Source organism: Schistocerca americana, chromosome 2, assembly GCF_021461395.2.
Source record: "Schistocerca americana isolate TAMUIC-IGC-003095 chromosome 2, iqSchAmer2.1, whole genome shotgun sequence".
Classification (NCBI taxonomy): Eukaryota; Metazoa; Arthropoda; class Insecta; order Orthoptera; family Acrididae; genus Schistocerca; species Schistocerca americana.
In genome coordinates this window covers 704707321-704733973 of record NC_060120.1, presented here as the reverse complement: position 1 = coordinate 704733973, position 26653 = coordinate 704707321, and the positions used below count along the sequence as shown (strand labels likewise).

General features: G+C 41.5%; 1 protein-coding gene across 3 annotated transcripts in view; it reads right to left on the bottom strand.

Annotated features, from left to right (window-relative positions):
* Positions 1-26653, bottom strand: part of LOC124594738 (esterase FE4-like) — a 106163-nt gene that overhangs the window by 45623 nt on the left and 33887 nt on the right. For all 3 annotated transcript variants that reach the window (XM_047133112.1, XM_047133113.1, XM_047133114.1), the window contains exons 4-7: positions 24221-24352; positions 23941-24091; positions 13632-13817; positions 4214-4413 (exon numbers count right to left, since the gene is read on the bottom strand). In XM_047133112.1, the coding sequence (XP_046989068.1) occupies positions 4214-4413; positions 13632-13817; positions 23941-24091; positions 24221-24352 (669 nt within the window). The remainder of the gene's footprint in view (positions 1-4213; positions 4414-13631; positions 13818-23940; positions 24092-24220; positions 24353-26653) is intronic.

Below are 26653 nucleotides of genomic sequence, written 5' to 3'. Positions count from 1 at the left end.
ACATGGAATGGTCTGGAGCCTCTGGTCCAATTGAAACAATCGTTCACTGGAAATGTCTATTCATGGACTTCAGGTTCCCAAACAACGGTGGAACTTTGATGGATGACAATGCGCCATGTCACTGGGTCACTATTGTTCGCGATTGGTTTGAGGAACATCCTGCACATGTCGAGCGAATGGTTTTTTTTTATCTCATTTTGTTCGTTTTTGTTCGTTGTATCTGCTCGGGACGGACGTCGAAAGACACCCATTTCAGTTCGTTGTTAATCCATTAACTCAGTTTTTTTTATTACAGAGGGCAGCTAGCCCTCTGACCAAACACGCTGAGTTACCGTGCCGGCGATGGTTTGGCAATGCAGATCGCCGACATGAATTCCAGCGAACATTCATGGGACGTAATATAGAGGACAGTAGTTGCACAAAATGATGTACCGGCAAGACTTCCGCAATTACGGACCTTTACAGAGACAGCACGGCTCAACATTTCTGCAGGGGATTTCCGACGACATGTTGAGCCAATGCCACGTCGAGTTGCTATATTACGCAGGGAAAAAGGACATCCAACACAATATTAGGAGGTATCTCATAACTTTGTTCAAAACAGTTCAAATGGCTGTGAGCACTATGGGACTTAACTGCTGAGATCATCAGTCGCCTAGAACTTAGAACTACTTAAACCTAACTAACCTAAGGACATCACACACATCCAAGCCCGAGGCAGGATTCGAACCTGTGACCGTAGCGGTCGCGCGTTTCCAAACTGTAGCGCCTAGAACCGCTCGTCCACGCCGGCCGGCTCACAACTTTGTCTGGTCAGTATATGTAGATGTATATGTAGACGTAAAGCCTTCTGCCAACATGAGTAGATAAATGAAAAGTTGTGTTTCGAACATGGAACGAAAAAATGATGCTGCAACACTAACCACTGTTCCAGCGCTTCGGCTGACCAGGCCACGTGCTAAAAATTCACCTAAAGTGCTTCGAAAACTTTGACGGCCATTTCCACAGAAACGGTCGAACATCTACGCATAATCAGAGACACGTGTTCCCTTATTTTTGCTCCTCTTCCACTTAGTGTAGTTTCTGGGAAATCGCGTTATGGGCCTTGCCGTATTCCGCTCGACAGAAAATGCAATTTTTCTTTACAAGGAGTTCCTGCTTTCATTTTTTTAAATATTTTTGGTTTGTATTAGATACAGGCCTTTCTAGAGCTATAGGATTTTGGAGTGAGGCACAGGAGCTGCAGTTGGGAATATTTCGGAGAGGATCACCAGTTGCGCCGTTAGCTTTACCACTTAAAACAAAAATAGTTAAAGCGTGTAACAATTTTTATTTCGGTTCTCGAATGATGATCTATCGTTAGTTTGTAGCCTATATGTAACAAAATAAAGTTGATGACTTTCTCGATATATGCTCAAGTATAGGTGCTTCACTAAAAAAATACAGCTTCACTTTACTGTAGTTGCAATGTACTGGAGAGACTTCCCGCTCATTTTCCATCCTGGCTTGACGGAGGAACACGATCAGTATCGCGCACCACATAGCGAACTATTTCGCGAAGGAAAACAATAGTTTTTAATCCTCCTCTACAACTGTCACACAAGTTTCGTGGAAAGTATTCAGCGGCTATACTCCGGAAGGAAAGGTTTCATGGCAAAAATACGTCACCAATGGATTCTCAGTGCTGCGTACATATGTTCGCAATCTGTGCTTATTTTGCACTGAACAGTTTGCGGAATGACGTGCAGCCTACACTATGTGATAAAAATTAGCCAGACACGCCCTATGTAATGCAGAATTGACCACTAGAACTGAAGAGAACCGGACCCGCCAGTATAAAATCAGGCGGGAAACAGTAACAGTACAAAGCGTCGGTCAAGAGAGTTCAGCGACTTCGAAGGCGGGCTAGACTCTAGATATCACCTGATTAACAAATCCATCAGCGATATTTCAACTCGTCTAGAGCTATCCTAGTCGACTTCTGTGATTATGAAGTGGAAATATTTAAGAACAACAACAGCTAAACAAGAATCAGGCACACCACATTTACTGAAAGATAGCGACTGTTGAGTATTGTGGAGGGTGGTTGAAAAAATCGCATGAAATTAGCGGACGAAATCACTCGGAGGTTCAAAAGTGCTACCAGCAGTCCAACCAGAACGTTGACTGTGCTTACGGACTTAAAAAGAATGCAGTGCAGTGGTCGACTAGCTTCTCATAAGCTACATATTTATGCAGTCAAAGCTAAGCGACGATTGAGGTGGCGTAAAGAGCTCCGCCACTGGACATTACATGATGAAACGAGTGATTTGAAGTGATTAATAGCGCTATATCATATGGCATTATGATGCGAAGGTTTCGGTATGGTGAATACCGGGACAACATTACCTGCGGTTCCATCACTGCGCTTAAGAAAACGTTAAATGCAGAAAGCTATGAACACATTTTACAGCATTCTGAGCTGCGTCTATAAGTTTATAAGAAAATTCACACATAGATAATACTGTCTCTGACAGTCACTTAGCAAATAATGACTAGCCTTGCAATATCATTCAGAGATTCAAGTTTAGTCCACAGCCCACAACCGAAATGCGCGATGAATAATTCAAGTAGCCACCTCGTCAGAGTCTTAGAGGGAACTGTTTACTGATAATCCATCCGAAAGCGTAGTTGTTCTGACACCCATGGAACGAGCTGAGCTTTCGGCCCGTGGCAGAGCAGCGCTGTACATCTCGGGCCCCTGGGTGTGTGGCCGATGACGTAAGGCAGAGGTAGGCAACTACTTGAAGTGTTTCCCATGACAGAAAAACAGTATATTGCCCTGAAAGCTGTGGTCGATCGATCATTAGATATTCGCATATTTTGGTACAAGTTATGAAGAACAGAAGTTTCAGTTACTGTTTCTTAAAAACCCTTTGTCTTATTGTGCTACATAACACCACTTTGGTCTCTAGACAAAGTGACACCACTGCAACAAATAAATGATATTTCTGTCGCTTAATGTGGTGAAGAGGAGCAACTCTAAGTAATTATTTTATTCTAAAATCTTTGGAAGAAAGGTAATTTAGTGGATTGTTTATTACTTAGCTACCGAACTCCAGTTGTCTGAGCGTACCAGCCAAAGATGCTTGTACCGAGTGGTTATAACGAAAGTGTAGCTATTCACGGAGATCCAGTGTGGGCTTTAATTATAGTATAGCAGCGAAATTTCGTAGATGGGCTAAAGTGCTAATGCGGAACTGATCTACAGTGGAAATAACATAGTTCAAGTTTTGGCCATCAGGTGCAAATCTGGCGCTTTACAGAATCTGGTCGACGTCCCAGCGCTCATGCTGAACAAATTCTGTAAGCGGTGGTCAGTAATAAAATCAACATTATGCCTCTCTAACTTGTTTGGCATTTTCTGCCTATGTCCATAATTCATTACATATGGAAACATTTACATGCGCCTTCCTTTCATTCACTGCCCCAGATCTACACCTGGTGGCCAAAATTTGAACTTTTTTTCCCAGAGAAGTGGTTCTGCATTAACGCATTAGAAAATCCATCAGGTTTCGCTGTCATACGATAATTGCAGCCCACACTAGACATCTCTCAGTAGCTGCACATTAATTACAACCATACGGTATTTTGTCTCTCGGCTAACTACAACATGGCTGCCAAGAAATGTCATAAGGACACAAAAATGAAATGCTTTTCCATTCTGCATTCAGCCTAATACATCGCATTTTGACAAAAGATTAAAAACGGGAAATAAGTAAATAATTCCTTGTCACCTACAGACCGCTGTAACATTTTTGCCAAACTATAACATGACAGAAGTTCTGTGCTCAGAAATTAGACCTCTACATCAAAGTATTATGGAGATCTACTAACTACCAACTTAAACTACTAACTAGTAACTACCGACTACTAACTATAAGTCTGATTTTTATAGACTAAATGAACTTGTTTTTCATTTGGCATAATTTGATAGGTTTCTTGTATGAGTGTCGCATGAAACTGGATGGATGATCTCCCGTAACGCGTCACCTAGTTTTCTTATGTGAATACATTTATAAGCATTGACACTGGCGTTGTCTGAATAATTTGCAGAGTATATTTTAACTGCTTCTATTACCGAATAAGGTTTCTGCGTACAATGCAATGTGATTTTATCCAGATGTCTTTTCAAAATTATTGTGGATGTAAATTATGAAAAATAACAACGTACCTCGTCGGAAAGAGCTTTGTGAACGTCCTTCACAAGGATATTGGCATCAACAGTCTTGAGGAAATCTACAAGATCAGATGAATTCTTGGCAGTGTATCCCAAGTACTGTGCAAACCGTAGGGCCCTGTCAGTGGCATTCTTGGAGAAGGCCCAAGGGCAAAGCACCGACCCGCTCATGGATATCGCGCTCCTATAAAGACCTGGCAGTGAACACAAGACTAAATTAACGACACAACACAATAACACAACGTAGAAGGAGATCTACGCACCTTGATAATTACCAATAAATTATAACCTATTTAAACATCAGTAATATCACATGTATACAAGAGGTCAAGTCTAACCAAGAAAGAGCTATCATTTGATGACACTTTTATTACGATGCTATTTACACGGAAGGAAATACATTTGAGTGACCTAGATCACATCTTTCTATTACTCTTTGTCTATAAAATAATGCACCTCTCGATACACCTACTTAAATACTTTCCACTTTAACTTTCACGTGTCCATTTCCGGAGACACTTTCGCCAGCAGTTAACTCACAAGGGGACCATGCCTACTCGTCATCACCGATTTCGTCAAAATTTATGATATTTTCAGAGCTTGACCAGGAATGAAACTGGAAGAAGTAGGAACTGCAGTCGGCCAAGCGTTTAGAAAAGACAGCATAGTTGTCGCGGATTGGGCAAGGAATGAGTCATTTGAGTTAGCGTACTTTCCAGGCAGCGGTTGGTGCGGTAGAAAGGGGGCAGAGTGGAAATTGGAGAGTAGTATGGCCGCGGGTATGTAAGGAAGATATGTAATCTTTCCTTTATGTTCAGTTTTCACGTTACTTATCCTGCAAGCAAACCGAATTAGTGCTCAAAATGTTATATTTAATAATAGTTCAAAAAAGGCGTGAAAAGGAAAGACAGTTGAAAATGTGGAACTGCAAACGAATTTCCAGGAAGGGATTGTAAGGCGGACGCGAGAGCTTCTTATATAAAATTTGTTTTCGTTGCAAAAACAGAAAAACAGCAGAAACTGTAATCACCTTGGCATCTTGGACATATTATAAGCGCTGCATTTTTACAATTACACGGTTGTTTTAAAATTTCTATAGAAAAATGAAGTTGGCTTATAGTCATACAAGGTACTCACTAATCGCACAATTTGGCTGGAAACCAGCGATGATGTGTGGTTGTGTAAATGGAATGTATTTTCATCCAGTCTTCTCGGGATGCGATTTATTTTTCTCTGTCGATGACATGAGGGCAAGTTTGAAGCTTTTTGATCAAACTGTTTATCAGATGACTTTAGGGGGAGTCACTTTAATGATGCACGATGTCAGTCCTTCGTCATAAATGATCTCGTCGTATAGTTGTGGATTTGTTTGTCCCTCCACGAGTCAATTAACAGTGAAAATTTATGCTCCTGCACGAAGGGCTTTATTTCCAATCTCAAATTTTTCTTTACTTTCCCATTTCAAGCCCTTTATGAAAAATCAATAAATAGAGTATAATGAGCACTCTTTCGGTTTATTCGTAGTGTAAGTAAGACAAAAAAAAAATTGGCCGACTGCGAGAAGGACTTGCGCACTGGTTGTTCCGTACAAACCTACTTACAGCATGTACATAGACAATTCCGGAAATCGAGGATCACGACGATTTTTGCTGTTCTCGACACTGATACTGACAAGATATCGGTCCCCAGGATTTAAGAAGTACCCACAATGTCTTGATTTCAATTTTAAAATTGGGTAACAAATGATAAAAGAAATATTTTTTCGTGTGATACAATTACAAATTAATAATTTTCTGATTTTTTTCCCTTTAATTGTACTGCAAAACATTTCTTCTCGCCAAATTTCATGACTTTAAATGGCTCTGAGCACTATGGGACTTAACGTCTGAGGTTATCAGTCCACTAGAACTTAGATCTACTTAAATCTAACTAACCTAAGGACATCACACACACCCATGCCCGAGGCAGGATTCGAACCTGCGACCGTAGCGATCGCGCGGTTCCAGACTGAAGCGCCTAGAACCGCTCGGCCACTTCGGTCGGCTGACTTTAAATCAAGAGAAAGTACGTACACTATAGGTTTTAATGAGTGAGTTTGGAAGTATTGAAATACGTGACGTAAACAGTCGTATCTCTTGGCTGCACTGACTAGTATTCATCAATGACCCTGGCCAAAAATTTTCTGAACGCTTCGTCATCTGGAGCTCCCAGTTCTGTCACTTTCGTTTCTGGGCAGGCCTTGCACGTATGGAGGAGATGGGCGGTGACGAGTAAGCGCTGTCCTCTAGTCAGGCGACCCAAAACCACTGCTGGCCCTGCACACTCGCTACTGCAAGCATTGCCTGTGAGACGCGACAGTGCCCCATCCGCCGGAAAAGACGCGTAACAACAACAACAACAACAAAATACTAGAAGGTAGGGGCCACAGGCTAAGCCAAAGAGTGGAAGTGTCAAGACAAGTTCACAAACAAAAATTCAAATGCTGGTACAGTTTCCTCGCTAGTGTTACTTCCTGCTACACCTTATTGGTAAAATGTGATGAGTACAACTCATATCTTGCATTTTGGTATCTTCACACTGTTCAGTATTTCTGTTACCAATATCCCAGACGCACTTCCCAATAGTTTTATTAATTGAGTTATATTCTACATGTTTGTATTACTTTTTTCTGTAAATTATTGCCCGCTATTTAACAGTACTGCCGTCAATACATCCTGCTGTTTTTATACCATTTGTAAAATAACTGTCTCCAAATACGTATAAGTAACCTTACTTTTATAATATAGTGGGTTTGTCGCTCATGGTCAGGTGTACAGCTTGTCTACTCATAGCATCACACATTTGCACTGTGCTTCTTGTTAGTCTATGACCACCTGCAGTAGTTTACTACTGTCACATCATGCAGCAAATAATTAAAAAGTTGTACTAGTATATAAACATTGCACTTGCAAAAGCTGTACACTTGGCTTGAGCCATAGTTATCACTAGCTGAAATAGAATTCGCCAGGAAGTCAGTAATACCACTGTTTCCTTTTCCACATGGTTGAAATGGCTCTGAGCACTATGGGACTTAACTTCTGAGGTCATCAGTCCCCTAGATCTTAGAACTACTTAAACCTAACTAACCTAAGGACATGATACACATCCATGCCCGAGGCAGGATTCGAACGTGCGACCGTAGCGGTCGCGCGGTTCCAGACTGTAGCGCCTAGAAACTCTCTGCCACCCCTACCGGCTGCCTTTTCCATTCTAGCTTCTAAATACACAGTATACACCGAGGGAACAAAAGTCATGGGACAACTCGTTGTATCGTATCGGACCTCTTTTTGCCCGGCGTAGTGCAGCAACTCGTTGTCTCATGGACTCAACAAGTCGTTGGAAGTCCCCTACAGTAGTATTGTGCCACGCTGCCTCTACAGCCATCCATAATTGCGAAAGTGTTATCGGTGCAGGATTTTTTGCACTAACAGACGTTTCTATTATGTCCCATATGTGTTCAATGGAATTCATGTCGGAATATCTGGGTCTCCATATCATTAGATCAAATTATCCATAATGTTCTTCAAACCAATCGCAAGCAACTATGACCCGGTCACACAGCGCATTGTCATCCACAAAAATTCCATAGTTGTCTGAGAACATGAAGTCCATGAATGGCTGCAGATGTTTTTCAAGTAGCCGAACATACCCATCCCCAGTCAGCGGTAGGTTCACTTGGACCAGACTATCAAGTCCATTCCATTTAAACACAGCCCACACCATTAAGGTGCCATCACCATTTTGCACAGCGCCTTGTTGACAACTTGAATCCAAGGTCACGTGGGGAATCCGCGACATTGAAATCCTATATCAGCTCTTCCCAGCTGAAATCGGGACTCATCTGACCAGGCCATGGTTTTCCAGCCGTCTAGGCCCCAACCGATATGGCCACGAGTCCAGGAGAGACACTGCAGGTGATGTCGTGCTGTTAGCAAAGGCACTCACATCGGTACGGGTACCTTTGTCGTACGAGCTATAATGATTTCTGCGGTTGCTCCGCTCACTGTTAGTTGTCTGTTACCACTGAAAACTCTATGTGAACGCTGCTGCTCTCGGTCGTTAAGCGAAGGACATCGGCCTCAGCGTTGTCCGTGGGTAGAGGTAATAAGTGAAATTTGGTATTCTCGACACACTCTTGACACTGAGGTTCTCACAGTATTGGATTCCCTAACGATTTCCGAAATGGAATGTCCTGTGCACCTAGCCCCAAACACTATTGCGCGTTCAAACTCTGGTAATTCCCGTCGAGCGGTCACAATCCCGCCGGACATCTTTTCGCATGAATTACCTGAGTACAAATAACAGCTTCGCTAATGCACTACCCTTTTATATCTTAAGTACGAGAGACTACCGCTATCTGTGTATAGGCATATCGCTACCCTGTGACTTTAGCCCTCAGTATGTACAGTCTTAACTTATGAAGTCAATGGTACTCTTTGTAGCAAAGAGTACTATCGAAGTCTCATAGCGGCCTCTCGATATGGAAGGATTATACTAACGTCTCTTGGTCTCGTTCCATCCCCCTTCTTAGCCCTTCCCAGTTCACGTCGTTAACTCCAAAACTGTTCATCGGTAAGAATACTATGTGTAAGGCCAGCTATCGCTGACAGTCCACACCCCCAAAAAATTCACTTAATAGATTAATAAACGTGGCGGCTATGTAAGAGTATGCATCCTGACACAAGCTTACAACAAGGGTGCTATCGGCGTGAGCTTTACCTTGCTCCTCATAGACCTGGCCAGTCTACCACAAAGAAGCAGCAGATGAGGGGGAAGGAGGGGGGGGGGGCGAGAGGGGCTACAAACACTGACATCCTCAGCACATAAGACTTTTACATTGATGCAAATGTACTTCTAATTAGTTACGTACGTCTATTTATTTATTTATTTATTTATTTACTCGTCAAGTTCCGTAGGACCAAATTGAGGAGAAAAGTCTCCAAGGTCATGGAATGTGTCAGTACATGAAATTACAACATAAGAGTAATAACCGCTAAAAATAAAATTTTTATGAACCCGAAAAAAGTCGAGCCATAAGTTTAAGTAAATGCAGTTAACAATACAACAAGAATCATCTTAATTTTTCAAAGAACTCCTCGACAGAATAGAAGCAGTGACCCATGAGGAAACTCTTCAGTTTCGATATGAAAGCGCGTGGATTGCTGCTAAGATTTTTGAATTCTACTGGTAGCTTATCGAAAATGGATGCAGCAGTATACTGCATACCTTTCTGCACAACAGCTAAGGAAGTCCGATCCAAATACAGGTTTGATTTCTGCCGAGTATTAACTGAATGAAATCTGCATATTCTTGGAAACAAGCTAATATTGTTAACAAGAAATGACAAAGAAAAATACGGTAAAGTATATATACAGGGTTATTACAAATGATTGAAGCGATTTCACAGCTCTACAACAACTTTATTATTTGAGATATTTTCACAATGTTTTGCACACACATACAAAAACTCAAAAAGGTTTTTTAGGCATTCAGAAATGTTCGATATGTGTCCCTTTAGTGATTCGGCAGACATGAAGCCGATAATCAAGTTCCTCCCACACTCGGCGCAGCATGTCCCCATCAATGAGTTCGAAAGCATCGTTGATGCGAGTTCGCAGTTCTGGCACGTTTCTTGGTACAGGAGGTTTAAACACTCAATCTTTCACATAACCCCACAGAAAGAAATCGCATGGGGTTAAGTCGGGAGAGCGTGGAGGCCATGACATGAATTGCTGATCATGATCTCCACCACGACCGATCCATCGGTTTTCCAATCTCCTGTGTAAGAAATGCCGAACATCATGATGGAAGTGCGGTGGAGCACCATCCTGTTGAAAGATGAAGTCGGCGCTGTCGGTCTCCAGTTGTGGCATGAGCCAATTTTCCAGCATGTCCAGATACACGTGTCCTGTAACGTTTTTTTCGCAGAAGAAAAAGGGGCCGTAAACTTTAAACCGTGAGATTGCACAAAACACGTTAACTTTTGGTGAATTGCGAATTTGCTGCACGAATGCGTGAGGATTCTCTACCGCCCAGACTCTCACATTGTGTCTGTTCACTTCACCATTAAGAAAAAATGTTGCTTCATCACTGAAAACAAGTTTCGCACTGAACCCATCCTCTTCCATGAGCTGTTGCAACCGCGCCGAAAATTCAAAGCGTTTGACTTTGTCATCGGGTGTCAGGGCTTGTAGCAATTGTAAACGGTAAGGCTTCTGCTTTAGCCTTTTCCGTAAGATTTTCCAAACTGTCGGCTGTGGTACGTTTAGCTCCCTGCTTGCTTTATTCGTCGACTTCCGCGGGCTACGCGTGAAACTTGCCCGCACGCGTTCAAGCGTTTCTTCACTCACTGCAGGCCGACCCGGTGATTTCCCCTTACAGAGGCATCCAGAAGCTTTAAACTGCGCATACCATCGCCGAATGGAGTTAGCAGTTGGTGGATCCTTGTTGAACTTCGTCCTGAAGTGTCGTTGCACTGTTATGACTGACTGATGTGAGTGCATTTCAAGCACGACATACGCTTTTTCGGCTCCTGTCGCCATTTTGTCTCACTGCGCTCTCGAGCGCTCTGGCGGCAGAAACATGAAGTGCGGCTTCAGCCGAACAAAACTTTATGAGTTTTTCTACGTATCTGTAGTGTGTCGTGACCATATGTGAATGAATGGAGCTACAGTGAATTTATGAAATCACTTCAATCATTTGTAATAGCCCTGTATATATATATATATATATATATATATATATATATATATATATATATATAAGTTGGAGATTAGTAATTGATATATATATATATATATATACAGGGCTGTTACAAAAGGAATGGGAAGAGTATTTCCAAAAATTATTAAATGAGGACAGAGAAGAATATCTAGAAGAAGGAACAGGGGAAGATAAAGGACATGAAGATGATGAGATCCATATTTTAGAAAGTGAAGTACTTCAGGCGTTGAGAACAGGAAAGAATGGTAAATCACCGGGACCAGGCAATATCAATCTGGAGTGTCTGAAATATGGTGGTGACAAAATTGTGAAACTGGTAACACAGCTCTTCAACAAAATGACACATGGAGATTCAATACCCAACTAAATGAAGCTAGGTTACATTAATACAATATTTAAGAAAGGGGATCGCAAAATTTGTTCAAACTATCGAGGAATTTGTGTTACAAACACATTAATGAGAATTTTTGCGAAAGTAATTAAAAACAAACTGGAAAAAAATTTTAGAACCCAAGAAGAACAATGTGGATTCACGGCTGGGAGATCATGTGTAGACCATATTTTCACATTACGACAGATTTTGGAAAAACATAGGGAAAAATCAAAAAGTATAGGATTAATTTTCATAGATCTAGAAAAAGCGTATGATACTGTTCCAAGAAAATTACTTTGGAGAGCACTACATATGGCAAACATAAACCCTTCCTTGATTAAAATAATACGACAGATGTATAAAGATAACATTTGCCAAGTGAAAGTTGGTAATAAACTTTCACAGAAATTTAGAACAAGCAAAGGCCTTTTACAGGGCTGTCCCATGTCACCATCATTATTTAAAATCTATATAGATATTAGCCTTAGAACATGGTCTCGTAAATGTAATAGTATGGGATTAGAAATAAGAGATGGAGTTTACCTACATCATTTATTATTTCCTGATGATCAAGTAGTCGTAGCACAAGATGGGGAGGATGCTAACTATATGTGCAATCAACTAGCAGTAGCATACAAAACTTGGGGTTTGAAGATTAATTACCAAAAAACAGAATACTTGACTAATGATTCAGATGAGCTTTACATTGAAGGAAAGAAAATCAAAAAGATAAACACTTTCTGTTATTTGGCATCCATTTTAGAAATCGAGGGAAAATCAGACTCAGAAATCAATAAAAGAATTAGTAGCGGACGGAGGGTCATTGGGATGCTTAACTCAGTCTTATGGAGCAGGAATGTAATGAGCAGAACTAAAAAATTAATATACAAATCCATATTAGAGAGTGTGGTTCTGTATGGAACGGAGACCTGGACAATTAACATGAAGCACATTAAAAAATTACAAGCTCTAGAGATGGACTTTTGGAGAAGATCGGCAAGAATCTCCAGGAAAGAAAAGATAAGGAACACCGAAGTAATAAGGAGAATGGAAATAAAAGAAAGAATATATGACGTAATGGATAGGAAGAAATTACAGTGGTACGGGCATGTACGACGAATGGAGGAAGCCAGAATACCAAAATTGATACTGGAGTGGGAACCGGAGGGGAGAAGAAGAAGAGGACGACCTGTGACCACCTGGCTCCAAAATGTACAGCACACAATGAGGAGAATGGGCGCAGAGGAAGAGGACACGCAAGATCGAAACACCTGGAGAAATATTTTGAGAGTATAGTTTAAGAACGTTTATTGTTTGTATTGTCATTTCCAGGTAAATTATTATGTTGGAGATAAGCCTCTGTAATGAGGAAAAGCTCAAAATATATATATATATATATATATATATATATATATATATATTGAGAGGCCAATGTCAAAATACCCAGACTCGTGAACAAACTTCGACAAGGGATTCGTGAACTTAAACAGCTTACTGCCCGAACCGCCCGTTTCTGAGCCAAAATATCCTTTTCGAATGGGAAGAGTTACCCCACAATATAATACCATAAGACATAAGCGAATGAAAATAAGCAAAGTAGACTAATTTTCATGTCGAGCGATCACTCACTTCAGATACTATTCAAATAGTAAAAATGACAGCATTAAGTCTTTGAACAAGGTCCTGAACGTGGGCTTTCCACAACAGTTTACTGTCTATCTGAACACCTAGAAATTCGAACTGCTCAGTTTCACTAATCGTATGCCCACAGTGTGAAATTAAAACGTCTTTTCTCTCTGGTTAAAAGAAAGTACTGAAGGGTCATGATCTCTCTAACGTGTACTAAATGATAAAGGAAAGACGATTTCATCGAATTAAGTAGGACACTTGCTGGTTAAACACGCCAGTAATGATTCCAATCTTTTTCCTGAGAATTAATAATCATCGTTTCGTAATGACAATTTTCGGATTTCATGTTCACTTAATGTAGAGCACGATAAGATAATGAGAACGGCTTCACCTATATCTGCATCATGAAGTACATTGTTAAATCATATAGTGAAATATCATAAAAGTATATCCTTTTATTACAGTGGCCTTAGAAAACGATTAACTTGCATATATTTTCCATTTCTAGACTGGATTCTATGTCCTGGTTAATTACGGAGAAGCCGATTGTAGTTGTCGTTCGATTAAAGAGACGTTGAAAGCGTTTACAGATTAAGCAACTTTTAGCAGTTAAAGAAATAATATTACTCAGTATATTATGCTGATTACCGTTGCTTAGGGGAGACAGAATGTGATAGTGAGCGGATGCAGCTCCAGCACTGTGGCCGAGAAGGGTGACTCGCTCCGGGTCGCCACCAAAGACCTCGATGTTCCTCTGCACCCAGCGGAGCGCCTCTGTTTGGTCCTTAAGACCCATGTTTCCGGGAACGACGTCGTCGCCAGTGCTCAAGAAACCTGCAATAATTCAGGTGTATAAAAACAATCGTAGTGAGACAGATACCTGAAGTTACATTTATTCTAAACAAGTGTCAGAATTTCTGAAACAAATTAATGATTGACTTTTATTTCGAAGTTACATTTATTCTAAACAAGTGTCAGAATTTCTGAAACAAATTAATGATTGACTTTTATTTCGCAATACTGAATTGCTTTTATCATTACTAAAACCTACTAAGGCATAAAAAATACGAAATTATGATTATGACGATTTTCACTAATTATTAGTACATAAAGCAAAAGCTATGAAACTACTTACTACTGAGTTTCTAAGAAGCAGCTCCAGCAGACGATCGTAAAAGTACGCTATAAAAGAGTATAAAAATTCTCTCACTTAATATACATAATGATAACCGTATATCTCATAATTACCGATAAAGTTATTGATGTAGTTTGTCTAGATTCTCAAATGGTTGTCGATTATTCGAGACTGGATTTAGGTGTTTAGGAGAAATAGGTATGATGAAACGCTGGAAAGATACTTCCATATATTTTCTTGCTGGACGGAAATGTGTTTTCAGTTGTAGACGAACATTACGAAGCAGCAGAAGGATGTGGTTGTCTGGAAAAGAGGAGGATGGAATGGAGCGCATTTCCTGGGAGCATGCTCAGCAGAGAGAGTCCAGATTCGGACACAGGAGCAAGAACTAGGTGACGTCATTGGGTCGTTTTTTAAGCCTGGATGATGTCATACGGTTTGAAGGACTTAAGGACTTTTGTAGGGAAAACAGGAGTGTCAGATTAAATGAGTATTGCGTGTTGAACAGTAGAAACAATTTTCGGATTCACGAAAGACCAAGAAAAACAGAGAGGATGTAGGACAAATGCATTGTGGAACACAATTAAAGGGTAACTTTTTCGAATCCCTATAGCCAAGCAAAAGTTTGACATGTGACTCAAAGGTGCCTACAGGCTTCCTCTGTTACGGTGCAAAAGCGTGGCACCCTGTACGTCACCCTATGGCTCATCGGCGCTTCAAACAGCAAGGTTCCAACACATGCGAAATAAAGGTCAGAGCTCAGAAGTTCATGTGAAGCGCAAGGAGCATTAATAATGTCACACTGGCACCAAATTTCACCACAATTCTGCTCAATGGCATCACAGATGTGTAACACGATGGGGAGGTCGTCGTACCCCCTCTTATGCACATCTCACCGCTTCTATTGGTGCCTCTGAGATGAAGGTCAAAACAGCGACTTCCAGGCTTTAAAATGCGCGATGTCCTTATGGATGGCCGAGGAAAACTTTCAAGTATATCGCCGCTAAGGATCACCACGAAAGTGCTTCAAAAGGTGGCATACAAGGAGATAATTAAACCACTTCTGCATTTGGGTTATTGAATCCACACATTTAGCGGTCGAAAACAACAGTTCGCAGTGCGAAGAACAACATAACGACGTTATTGACAACCTTAGACAACGCTAAAACCACCGGAGGAATAATAATTTCTACAGTGTGAAATGTATTTAAACCGACAAACTATGGCAGTTTGTAGGGGACATCAAAACAAATATTTTTCCCTAATGTCATTTTTTCCTATGAGGATTATTTAAACAGGTGGAGGCCGTATTACGCTCTTCAGTTGTTATAGGTCGTATTATGATCTTCAGTTGTTAGAGGGCGTATTACGCTCTTCAGTTGTAGGCAACCGCTGTCCACCAGTGTAGTAGTGCATTGTCTCTGTTTACTAATGTAGCGATACACCTGGAGTGAGTACACTGATATGGTTGGTGCGTACTACGTAGCGCACCACAACGGACGAGCTGCACAGCGGGTTTATCAACAACAAATCCTAATTGCCGTATCCCGCATCATACGACCTTTGCTGCTGTGTACCAACGTCTGCGTGAGACCTGGTCATTTAGCAGATTAGCTGGACAGGGACACCGTCGGACGGTAAGAACGCTGCAATTTGACGAAGCTGTCTTGCAGCATGTGGAGGGGAATCCTTCAATCAGCATTCGTGCAATTGCACGTAACATGGGGTCGAATCAGACGAATGTAAGAACAGTCCTTGGAGACCAATTATTACGTCCATTTCACTTACAGCGTGTTTACAACCTGGAACCAGTTGATTATCCACCCAGAGCAAAGTTTTCGCAGTGGTACCTGGAACAGTCCCCCCCCATGAACCATGGACCTTGCCGTTGGTGGGGAGGCTTGCGTGCCTCAGCGATACAGGTAGCCGTACCGTAGGTGCAACCACAACGGAGGGGTATCTGTTGAGAGGCCAGACAAACGTGTGGTTCCTGAAGAGGGGCAGCAGCCTTTTCAGTAGTTGCAAGGGCAACAGTCTGGATGATTGACTGATCTGGCCTTGTAACAATAACCAAAACGGCCTTGCTGTGCTGGTACTGCGAACGGCTGAAAGCAAGGGGAAACTACGGCCGTAATTTTTCCCGAGGGCATGCAGCTTTACTGTATGATAACATGATGATGGCGTCCTCTTGGGTAAAATATTCCGGAGGTAAAATAGTCCCCCATTCGGATCTCCGGGCGGGGACTACTCAGGAGGATGTCGTTATCAGGAGAAAGAAAACTGGCGTTCTACGGATCGGAGCGTGGAATGTCAGATCCCTTAATCGGGCAGGTAGGTTAGAAAATTTAAAAAGGGAAATGGATAGGTTGAAGTTAGATATAATGGGAATTAGTGAAGTTCGGTGGCAGGAGGAACAAGACTTCTGGTCAGGTGACTACAGGGTTATAAACACAAAATCAAATAGGGGTAATGCAGGAGTAGGTTTAATAATGAATAGGAAAATAGGAATGCGGGTAAGCTACTACAAACAGCATAGTGAACGCATTATTGTGGCCAAGATAGATACGAAGCCCACGCCTACTACAGTAGTACAAGTTTATATGCCAACTAGCTCTGCAGATGACGAAGAAATTGAAGAAATGTATGATGAAATAAAAGAAATTATTCAGATTGTGAAGGGAGACGAAAATTTAATAGTCATGGGTGACTGGAATTCGAGTGTAGGAAAAGGGAGAGAAGGAAACATAGTAGGTGAATATGGATTGGGGGACAGAAATGAAAGAGGAAGCCGCCTGGTCGAATTTTGCACAGAGCACAACATAATCATAACTAACACTTGGTTTAAGAATCATGAAAGAAGGTTGTATACATGGAAGAACCCTGGAGATACTAAAAGGTATCAGATAGATTATATAATGGTAAGACAGAGATTTAGGAACCAGGTTATAAATTGTAAGACATTTCCAGGGGCAGATGTGGACTCTGACCACAATCTATTGGTTATGACCTGTAGATTAAAACTGAAGAAACTGCAAAAAGGTGGGAAATTAAGGAGATGGGACCAGGATAAACTAAAAGAACCAGAGGTTGTACAGAGATTCAGGGAGAGCATAAGGGAGCAATTGACAGGAATGGGGGAAATAAATACAGTAGAAGAAGAATGGGTAGCTTTGAGGGATGGAGTAGTGAAGGCAGCAGAGGATCAAGTAGGTAAAAAGACGAGGGCTAGTAGAAATCCTTGGGTAACAGAAGAAATATTGAATTTAATTGATGAAAGGAGAAAATATAAAAATGCAGTAAGTGAAACAGGCAAAAAGGAATACAAACGTCTCAAAAATGAGATCGACATGAAGTGCAAAATGGCTAAGCAGGGATGGCTCGAGGACAAATGTAAGGATGTAGAGGCCTATCTCACTAGGGGTAAGATAGATACCGCCTACAGGAAAATTAAAGAGACCTTTGGAGATAAGAGAACGACTTGTATGAATATCAAGAGCTCAGATGGAAACCCAGTTCTAAGCAAAGAAGGGAAAGCAGAAAGGTGGAAGGAGTATATAGAGGGTCTATACAAGGGCGATGTACTTGAGGACAATATTATGGAAATGGAAGAGGATGTAGATGAAGATGAAATGGGAGATATGATACTGCGTGAAGAGTTTGACAGAGCACTGAAAGACCTGAGTCGAAACAAGGCCCCCGGAGTAGACAATATTCCATTGGAACTACTGACGGCCGGGGGAGAGCCAGTCCTGACAAAACTCTACCATCTGGTGAGCAAGATGTATGAAACAGGCGAAATACCCTCAGACTTCAAGAAGAATATAATAATTCCAATCCCAAAGAAAGCAGGTGTTGACAGATGTGAAAATTACCGAACTATCAGCTTAATAAGTCACAGCTGCAAAATACTAACACGAATTCTTTACAGACGAATGGAAAAACTAGTAGAAGCCAACCTCGGGGAAGATCAGTTTGGATTCCGTAGAAACACTGGAACACGTGAGGCAATACTGACCTTACGACTTATCTTGGAAGAAAGATTAAGGAAAGGCAAACCTACGTTTCTAGCATTTGTAGACTTAGAGAAAGCTTTTGACAATGTTGACTGGAATACTCTCTTTCAAATTCTAAAGGTGGCAGGGGTAAAATACAGAGAGCGAAAGGCTATTTACAATTTGTACAGAAACCAGATGGCAGTTATAAGAGTCGAGGGACATGAAAGGGAAGCAGTGGTTGGGAAGGGAGTAAGACAGGGTTGTAGCCTCTCCCCGATGTTGTTCAATCTGTATATTGAGCAAGCAGTAAAGGAAACAAAAGAAAAATTCGGAGTAGGTATTAAAATCCATGGAGAAGAAATAAAAACTTTGAGGTTCGCCGATGACATTGTAATTCTGTCAGAGACAGCAAAGGACTTGGAAGAGCAGTTGAATGGAATGGACAGTGTCTTGAAAGGAGGATATAAGATGAACATCAACAAAAGCAAAACAAGGATAATGGAATGTAGTCTAATTAAGTCGGGTGATGCTGAAGGAATTAGATTAGGAAATGAGGCACTTAAAGTAGTAAAGGAGTTTTGCTATTTGGGGAGCAAAATAACTGATGATGGTCGAAGTAGAGAGGATATAAAATGTAGGCTGGCAATGGCAAGGAAAGCGTTTCTGAAGAAGAGAAATTTGTTAACATCCAGTATTGATTTAAGTGTCAGGAAGTCATTTCTGAAAGTATTCGTATGGAGTGTAGCCATGTATGGAAGTGAAACATGGACGATAAATAGTTTGGACAGGAAGAGAATAGAAGCTTTTGAAATGTGGTGCTACAGAAGAATGCTGAAGATTAGATGGGTAGATCACATAACTAATGAGGAAGTATTGAATAGGATTGGGGAGAAGAGAAGTTTGTGGCACAACTTGACCAGAAGAAGGGATCGGTTGGTAGGACATGTTCTGAGGCATCAAGGGATCACCAATTTAGTACTGGAGGGCAGCGTGGAGGGTAAAAATCGTAGAGGGAGACCAAGAGATGAATACACTAAGCAGATTCAGAAGGATGTAGGTTGCAGTAGGTACTGGGAGATGAAAAAGCTTGCACAGGATAGAGTAGCATGGAGAGCTGCATCAAACCAGTCTCAGGACTGAAGACCACAACACAACCTGGAACAGTGTGAAATGCATCCTTCATTTCCATCCTCTGTGTTCTTTACCGGTGAAGCAACGTTCGGGCGTGATGGAGTCTTCAACATGCACAATTCGCATGTTTGGAGTGAGGATAACCCACATGCCACAGTTACTAGCGCTCATCAAGTGCTGTTCTTCGTTAATGTGTGGGTCGGTGTTGTTCGGGACTGTTTAATTGGTCCGTATCTGCTACCTAGGCCATTAAATGGCAGGCACTATTACAATTTTCTTGCCAGAGCATTGCCAGAATTGCTGGAAGACGTCCCGCTCCCTACAGGACAATGCATGTTGTTCCAACATGACGGGGCGCCGGCTCATTTCAGTCGTCGTGTGCGTCGATTCCTGGACTGACGGTTCCCAGAAATGTAGATTGGCAGAAGTGGTCCTGTACCATGGCCTGCTCGATCCCCAGATATGTCCCCTCTGGACTTTTTTTGTGTGGGGAGAGATGCGCAACCTTGTTTATGCAACTCCTGTTGGATCAGAAGAGGATCTGGTTGCCCGGATAGGAGCAGCAGCAGAAACAATTCAGGTACTTCTGGGGTTTTTGCCCGTGTCGGACAGAACATGAGCCGACGGTGTAATCTTTGTTTACGTGTCAATGGAGGCATTTTTGAAAATCTACTGTAACTGAAAATGGGTTGTATTAATGTGTTGTCTCTTGGTCATAAAAAAATGGAAAAGTGTTTGTTGGTTTAATTAATTTGCCGCTAGAGAAATCTTCCTCTACCAGTTAAAATACATTTCATAGGAAAAAAATGACATTAGGGAAAAATATTTGTTTTGATGTTCCTTACAACCTCCCGGAGTTTGTCGGTTTAAATACTTTTCACCCTGTATAAGGGTTTCGTGGGCCTGTAACCACATTGCACGTGACCTTCTTCGCCCTAGGACTATGATACATTTCATGTTGGTATATAAAGATAATAATCCTAACAGACTTCCATCTGCTCTCAGGCTTCATACTTTATCTCGCGTAGTGAACATAGGCAGCCCCTAGTATCCTTTCAGGCAACAGTGCTGCAGAAGGTACGTAAGCGACAAGGGAATGTGCTCTCATTGCACCTTAAAGTGCCAGCACGTCTATTTTAGACGTTGGAATGTTAACGAAGCCTCTGCCAAGTTTTCCCAGCCACATGTAGGCATGTCCACCCTTTCCCAAGCTTTACACATCGCTCTCAAGAGCGCGACAGCAACTACAAGCAAACAGACAGGTAGCTCTCTTACTACAATAACGCGGAATGTAACGCAACCACAATTTTTGCTACTAAAGACCGTTCAAAACCACTAAACGAATTTTGAACGGAATCCAAAGCAGCAAAGGGTGTTATTTATTTTTCGGAGCTCCTTTTATCGCACTCCTGTGACGTGATAAAGTGGTGAGGGGGGGGGGGGGGGAGGCGGGAGAGAGAGAGAGAAGGGTGGCCACGGGTGACATAGACACATGCCTGAATAAAACGGATAAGGGTCTCTCCAAGACCATTCGGCAACACTCTCGGGGCGTACGCAGCCATTCATACACAGATTCCTTGGCGTACCTCACTGGATTGGTTCTACGTCGCTGCAGTAGGGGATCTCTTTGATGTTTTATTCACGCACGTGTCTCTCTCGCCCCCCTCTCCACCATCCCGAGATCATTCTACAGCTGGGCACGAAACAGCACTGTAACAGCATAAAGACACTTTGCTGCTTCGGATCAAGTTCAAATCTCCTTGAACGAGTTTAAACGATCGCTAAATTGCGATCGCGCTACACTCCAAAGACGTCAGATCACGTTTAATGGGGTTGCAGGCCCACGATGCCCTTAGAAAAGGGTTGAATCGTCCTGGGGGAGCGTCTGCACAGCCAAAGGTTGTTGAGAACTTCGTCCTGTCGCTCACTGCACTGCGAACTGTAGTTTTCGACAGCGAAATGTCTGGGAACCAAAGACCCAGTGGAAGTGATGATTTCATTGACACCTTTTATGCCAACCCCCGTCTCGTTTTATCGTCGATTCTGAGCCGCGGCTTGCCTGATATGTTTTGCTCGGCCACCCATAAGAAACTGCGCGGTTTCATCACTGAGCGACGCGGCTCTGACCAACGCGGAGGCATCAAGAGAATGTGTGAAATGTTGGTAAGAGGGGCTGTCACGAACTTCCCATCGTCTGACACGTCCGTGGTGGGGTTGGACAGAACTGCGACTTCTTTAACCCACTTTACACTTCACACGAACTTCCGAGCTGTGACGTTTTCCGCATGTGTCGACACTGTGCTGTTTGAAGCGTCGCTGAGCCCGAAAGTATTGTTCAGGCCGCCACGCTTTTGCACCGAGACAGAGAAAGGTTTTAAGCACCTTTTAGCTCATTTCATATTTGTTAGTGATGATAGGAGACAATTAAGTGGTTTCCAAAGAGTGAACCTTTAACTGTGTTGCGCAGTGTGGATGACTTCAGTGAACATTGCTTCAACTGCTATGAAAGAAAATATTTTGTGCGTAGATATCAAGAATCATCACCCACCGTGTCTTTGGGAATTAGAAATAACGTCGTGAATCATAGCAACAACCAGACTTGTGACCAGAATTTCTTTTATCCAATGATACTAAGAAAGATAAACAACAACGCTGGTAGTTATTATTTTGAGGTGTAGCGTTGCATTTATACATTTTCTCTAGAAGTTACCGAACTTATCTAATGAATCATTTGTAAATACTTATATCAAGAGGATAGTGTGTGTTTCTGGAGAGGAAGGATACCGTCTTTTCTAAACATTTACTAATTACAATCGTCTTAAAGGTCATATAATTAACGTATTGTAGACTGTTTTTGTTATAAATGTACCAGGTTCACTAAGGAATAAGAAACTGAATGAATCTGTCTTTCTGTCAATAAGTTAGTTAGTTAGTCAGTTCCTTTCATGTTCCGTGGATCATTTTGCACGATAAATCGTCATGATGTGGAACGAGTCATTTTACATTCATCTTGCAAATTAATCGGTACATCTATTTGTACTACAAACATCACGATATATTTTTTCTCCCGAAATGAAAACAAGATATACAAACTGAGTTAGCAATTCCTACCCACCAGCTTTTACACATTACAAACATTGAAATTCTTCTACGGAATAGAAGGAGTTGTCAAGGAGAAACTGTTTCAATTCATTTTCAAATTTTACCTTGCTGTCTGTTAGACATTTTATATCACTGGGTAAGCGGTAAAATTTTGATGCAGCGTTGTGCACCCCTTTCTATGCTAAAGACAACCTTAGTGTGGCGTAATGAAGGTCATTTTTTCTTGTAGTATTGTAATTATGTACCTCATTGTTCCTTTAGAACTGTAGTGGATTATTTATAACAAACTTCATGAGGGAATAAATATACTGTGAAGCAGTAGACACAATGTTCAACTATTTAAACCGATGTCTACAAGATGATCGCGAGTTAACACCACATATTATTTTTACAGCACCTTTTTGGGCAATGAAGACATTCTTTCTTAAAGATGAGTTACACCAGAACATTTTTCCATATAACATTACTGTGTGAAAATAAGCAAAATATGTCAACTTACTGATTTCTCTCTCCCCAAAATTTGCTATGATTCTAAGTGCAAATGTGGCTGAACTTAGTTGCTTTAGGAGTTCCAACATGTGTTTTTTCCAATTTAAATTCTCAGCAATAATCTTTGAAGTTTTCACCCTCTGTATTATTTCATCATCATGTGTTACATTTATCACTGGTGCAGTACCCCTAAAGGTGCAGGAATGAATATGATGTGTGTTTGTGAAATTCAGGGTGAGCCCATTCGCAATAACCAGTCAACGATACTTCTGAGAACTTTGTTCACCATTTCTTCCATTTCTGTTTGTATCCTGGGAGTTATTACAATTCTGCTTTTTCTACATTAGATGGTAGATCTCTTACATATATGAGAAATAATAGTGGACCTAAAACTCTGCCTTGGGAAACACCAAAAGTGGTTTCTCACCAGTCAGAATTATGTCCCTGGATTCTGTTGGTTGAATTACTACTAAGTACAACTTTCTGCTTTCTTTTGGTTAGATACGACATGATTCATTGGTTGGCTATACCACCAATCCCATAAAACTTCAACGTATCTTGGAGTATACTATGATTCACACAATGAAATGCCTTGGATAGGTTACAGAAAATACTTACCATGCTATTTTGTTGTTTAATACTTGTAATATCTGTTGTGTGAACTTGTAAATGGCATTCTCAGTAGAGTACCCCTTCTGAAACCCAAACTGTGATTTGCTGTGGATATTATTTTTGCCAAGGTGAGATACTATTCTAGAATACATCACCTTCTCAAAAATTTTGGAAAACGATCCCAGCAGTGAGATAGGTCGGTAGTTAGTGATGTCTATCACCTTTCTTAATGAGGGGTTTAACAACGGAATATTTTTTTCTCTCTGAAAAAATGCCTTGAGTTAGTGATGCATTACATATTTCGGACAATATCAGACTTACTGTATGGGAACAAATCTTAGTACCCTATTGGAAACACAGTCAAAACCAGAAGAACTTTTATTCTTGAAAGAATGTATGACCCTTTTAATTTCAATAGTAGAAGTTTGTGGTGCATTCATATGATATAATTTTATGAAAGTTACTTCTTCAACATAAAGCTTTTATTCCTTACCCAGTAATCCGAGCCGGTAATTTACGCTGACAAATACTACGTCGTTATCCACAAAGAAGTGTGGTGTCCAAGTGTCACTTCTTCCTCTTAGAAAACACCCGCCATGTATCCAAACAATGACAGCTTTTAGAGTCCCATTCGACGAAGTTAACTGCAAAATCGGAAATCGAGTTACAAAATTAGACTGTATAGTGGCACTCAGTCTACTTTAGCTGTACGATTAACAATTTTCGAGCTTCCCCGACAGACGGAGAAGTAAGTTTTATTGAAGGATGCGTACCGACGGGCTGTGAACATTAAGGTACAGACAGTCCTCGCTGCCGAATGCTGCACCATTGGCTGGCTGTGGACACGCCGATCCAGGCTGGAGTGCGTCTCGAACACCGCTCCATTCTCCCTTGGTCACAGGAGGCTGGAGAAGTACAACTATTTACAAATATATAAATATCTAAGCATCTTAATTATGGGCAATAACATTCATTTTTCAGTTTGTAGAGGCTAAATAATACAGAGAAATAAAATGAAACGGGAAAGGTGTAGTTTAAATTATTTCACAGACAACATGTTTAGTGAATGAGATTTTCATTCTGCAGCGGAGTGTGCGCTGATATGAAACTTCCTGGCAGATTAAATCTGTGTGCTGGACCGAGACTCGAACTCGGCTGTACTTCTGCCAGTATCTCGTCTCCTACATTTCAAACTTTACAGAAGCTCTCCTGCGAACCTTGCAGAACTAGTACTCCTGAAAGAAAGGATATCGCGGAAACATTCCCTAGGCTATGGCTAAGCTATGTCTCCGCAATATCCTTTCTTTCAGAAGTGCTAGTTCTGCAAGGTTCGCAGGAGAGCTTCTGTAAAGTTTGGAATGTAGGAAGACGAGGTACTGGCAGAATTAAAGCTGTGAGGACGGGGCGTGAGTCGTGCTTGGGTAGCTCAGTTAGTAGAGCACTTGCCCTTGAAAGGCAAAGGTCCCGAGTTCGAGTTTCGCGGCACACAGTTTTAATCCGCCAGAAAGTTTCAACATGTATAGTTTCTTAGATGCATAGCAAACGAATGACTGGGTCTGGTTACTGTGTATCGCACAATTAATTATATTATCGTTATTATAGTAAAAGAGCTACATGTCTCTTCGCTCCTGTTTGCCCTTGTCGTGATCTTGAGAGTGTTCTGTCAAGACCTGGGAAAGGAAGGACGCACCTGGGTTTGGTTGGCTAAACTTGGAAGAGGTTTCGTTAAAATTCCAATGTTTAAATTAGACATGCAGACACTGTGAGGTGCAATGAAAGCAAATCGCTTTCTCACTTACGTACCTTCTGCAGCGCTATTGCCTGAAATCATACTGGAAGCTGCCACCGTTCACTATTAACGTTATACACTTCTAGAGGTTGTAGAGGGACATAACTGTTCAATTTCTGCGTAGGACCTCATGTGTAGAAACGTCATACAACGACGCCACAGAGCGTCAAAGTTTCAGTCGCCGGCGCCTGTTTTAGGTATTCAACTTTCAGAGCTCGCAATACGGTCGAAGACAAGAAAAGATGTCCAGCAAACATGGGGTCTAAAATGCATAGTTGAGGAGCTATGAGCACTTGTTAATCTTCGATAGTATGAAACACATCTCCTCTATTGAACAAGTGCTTACTACTCTTAAGAGATGCATTTTGCAGCCCACGTTTACTAGACTTTTTCTTCTTTTGGTCCACAGTACCACTCTGAAAGTTGCCTACTCTACAATCTTACCAACAACAGTATCGATACAGGTATTCCACTGTCAGAGGTTCCAGAATGATTTTCTCTTGTAACTTCCGATCTGTTCGTTTCCGGTACCGGGATCCTTGCCTCCAACTGATACATTTATCCTTCTCCATCATGCTTGAAATTTTTTAACATAATCACGGTATCAACCATTATAAGTACATACAAACCAGGTGTTTCCGTAAGAGCGTGCAGAAATGTAGCAGGACGTAGAGAATGCTCCACTGAACATTTTGAGGTAGGGAACCTGGTGTCGGAGAAGCCAGCTTAAGAAGATGTGGAAGTGAACTTGTCTCTCGCATTGTCTAGCATTACTGTTTCCCAGCTTATTTACAAGTAAAATGCGTACAAGACTACACGAACTGTGCTTTTTGTTTACATATACATTCTTTATTTCCTGCAAGGAAGCCGGCCGTTGTGGCGCTTCAGTCTGGAACCGCGCGACCGCTACAGGCGTAGATTCGAATCCTGCCTCGAGCATGGATGTGTGTGATGTCCTTAGGTTAGTTAGGTTTAAGTAGCTCTAAGTTCTAGGGGACTGATGTCCTCAGATGTTAAGTCCCATAGTTCTCAGAGCCATTTGAACCATTTTTGAACCTGCAAGGAAACAAGGAGGACGAACCTGATTGCTAGGAAGTCATGATGCAGGTTTGTTTACTCTACTAGTCCATAAGATAGCTCTGTTGTACCGTATTTACATTGTGCCATGACAGAACGTACTATGAATCAACAGCATAAATGTGTACCGCCTCACTGCAGTGTGTATGTTCCCAACCATCTCAATATTTCCTGGTCGCTAGATTGGAAGTGGAAGTCGTATTCCATGGCTTGGGAGGTCATCTGATCTGAATGCCCATGATTCTTTCCTGTGGGGATATCTAAAGTCACTTATGTATGAGACATCAGTGGATACGGAGATGGAATTAGTTGCCAGAATTGTAGCCTATGATGTGATTCA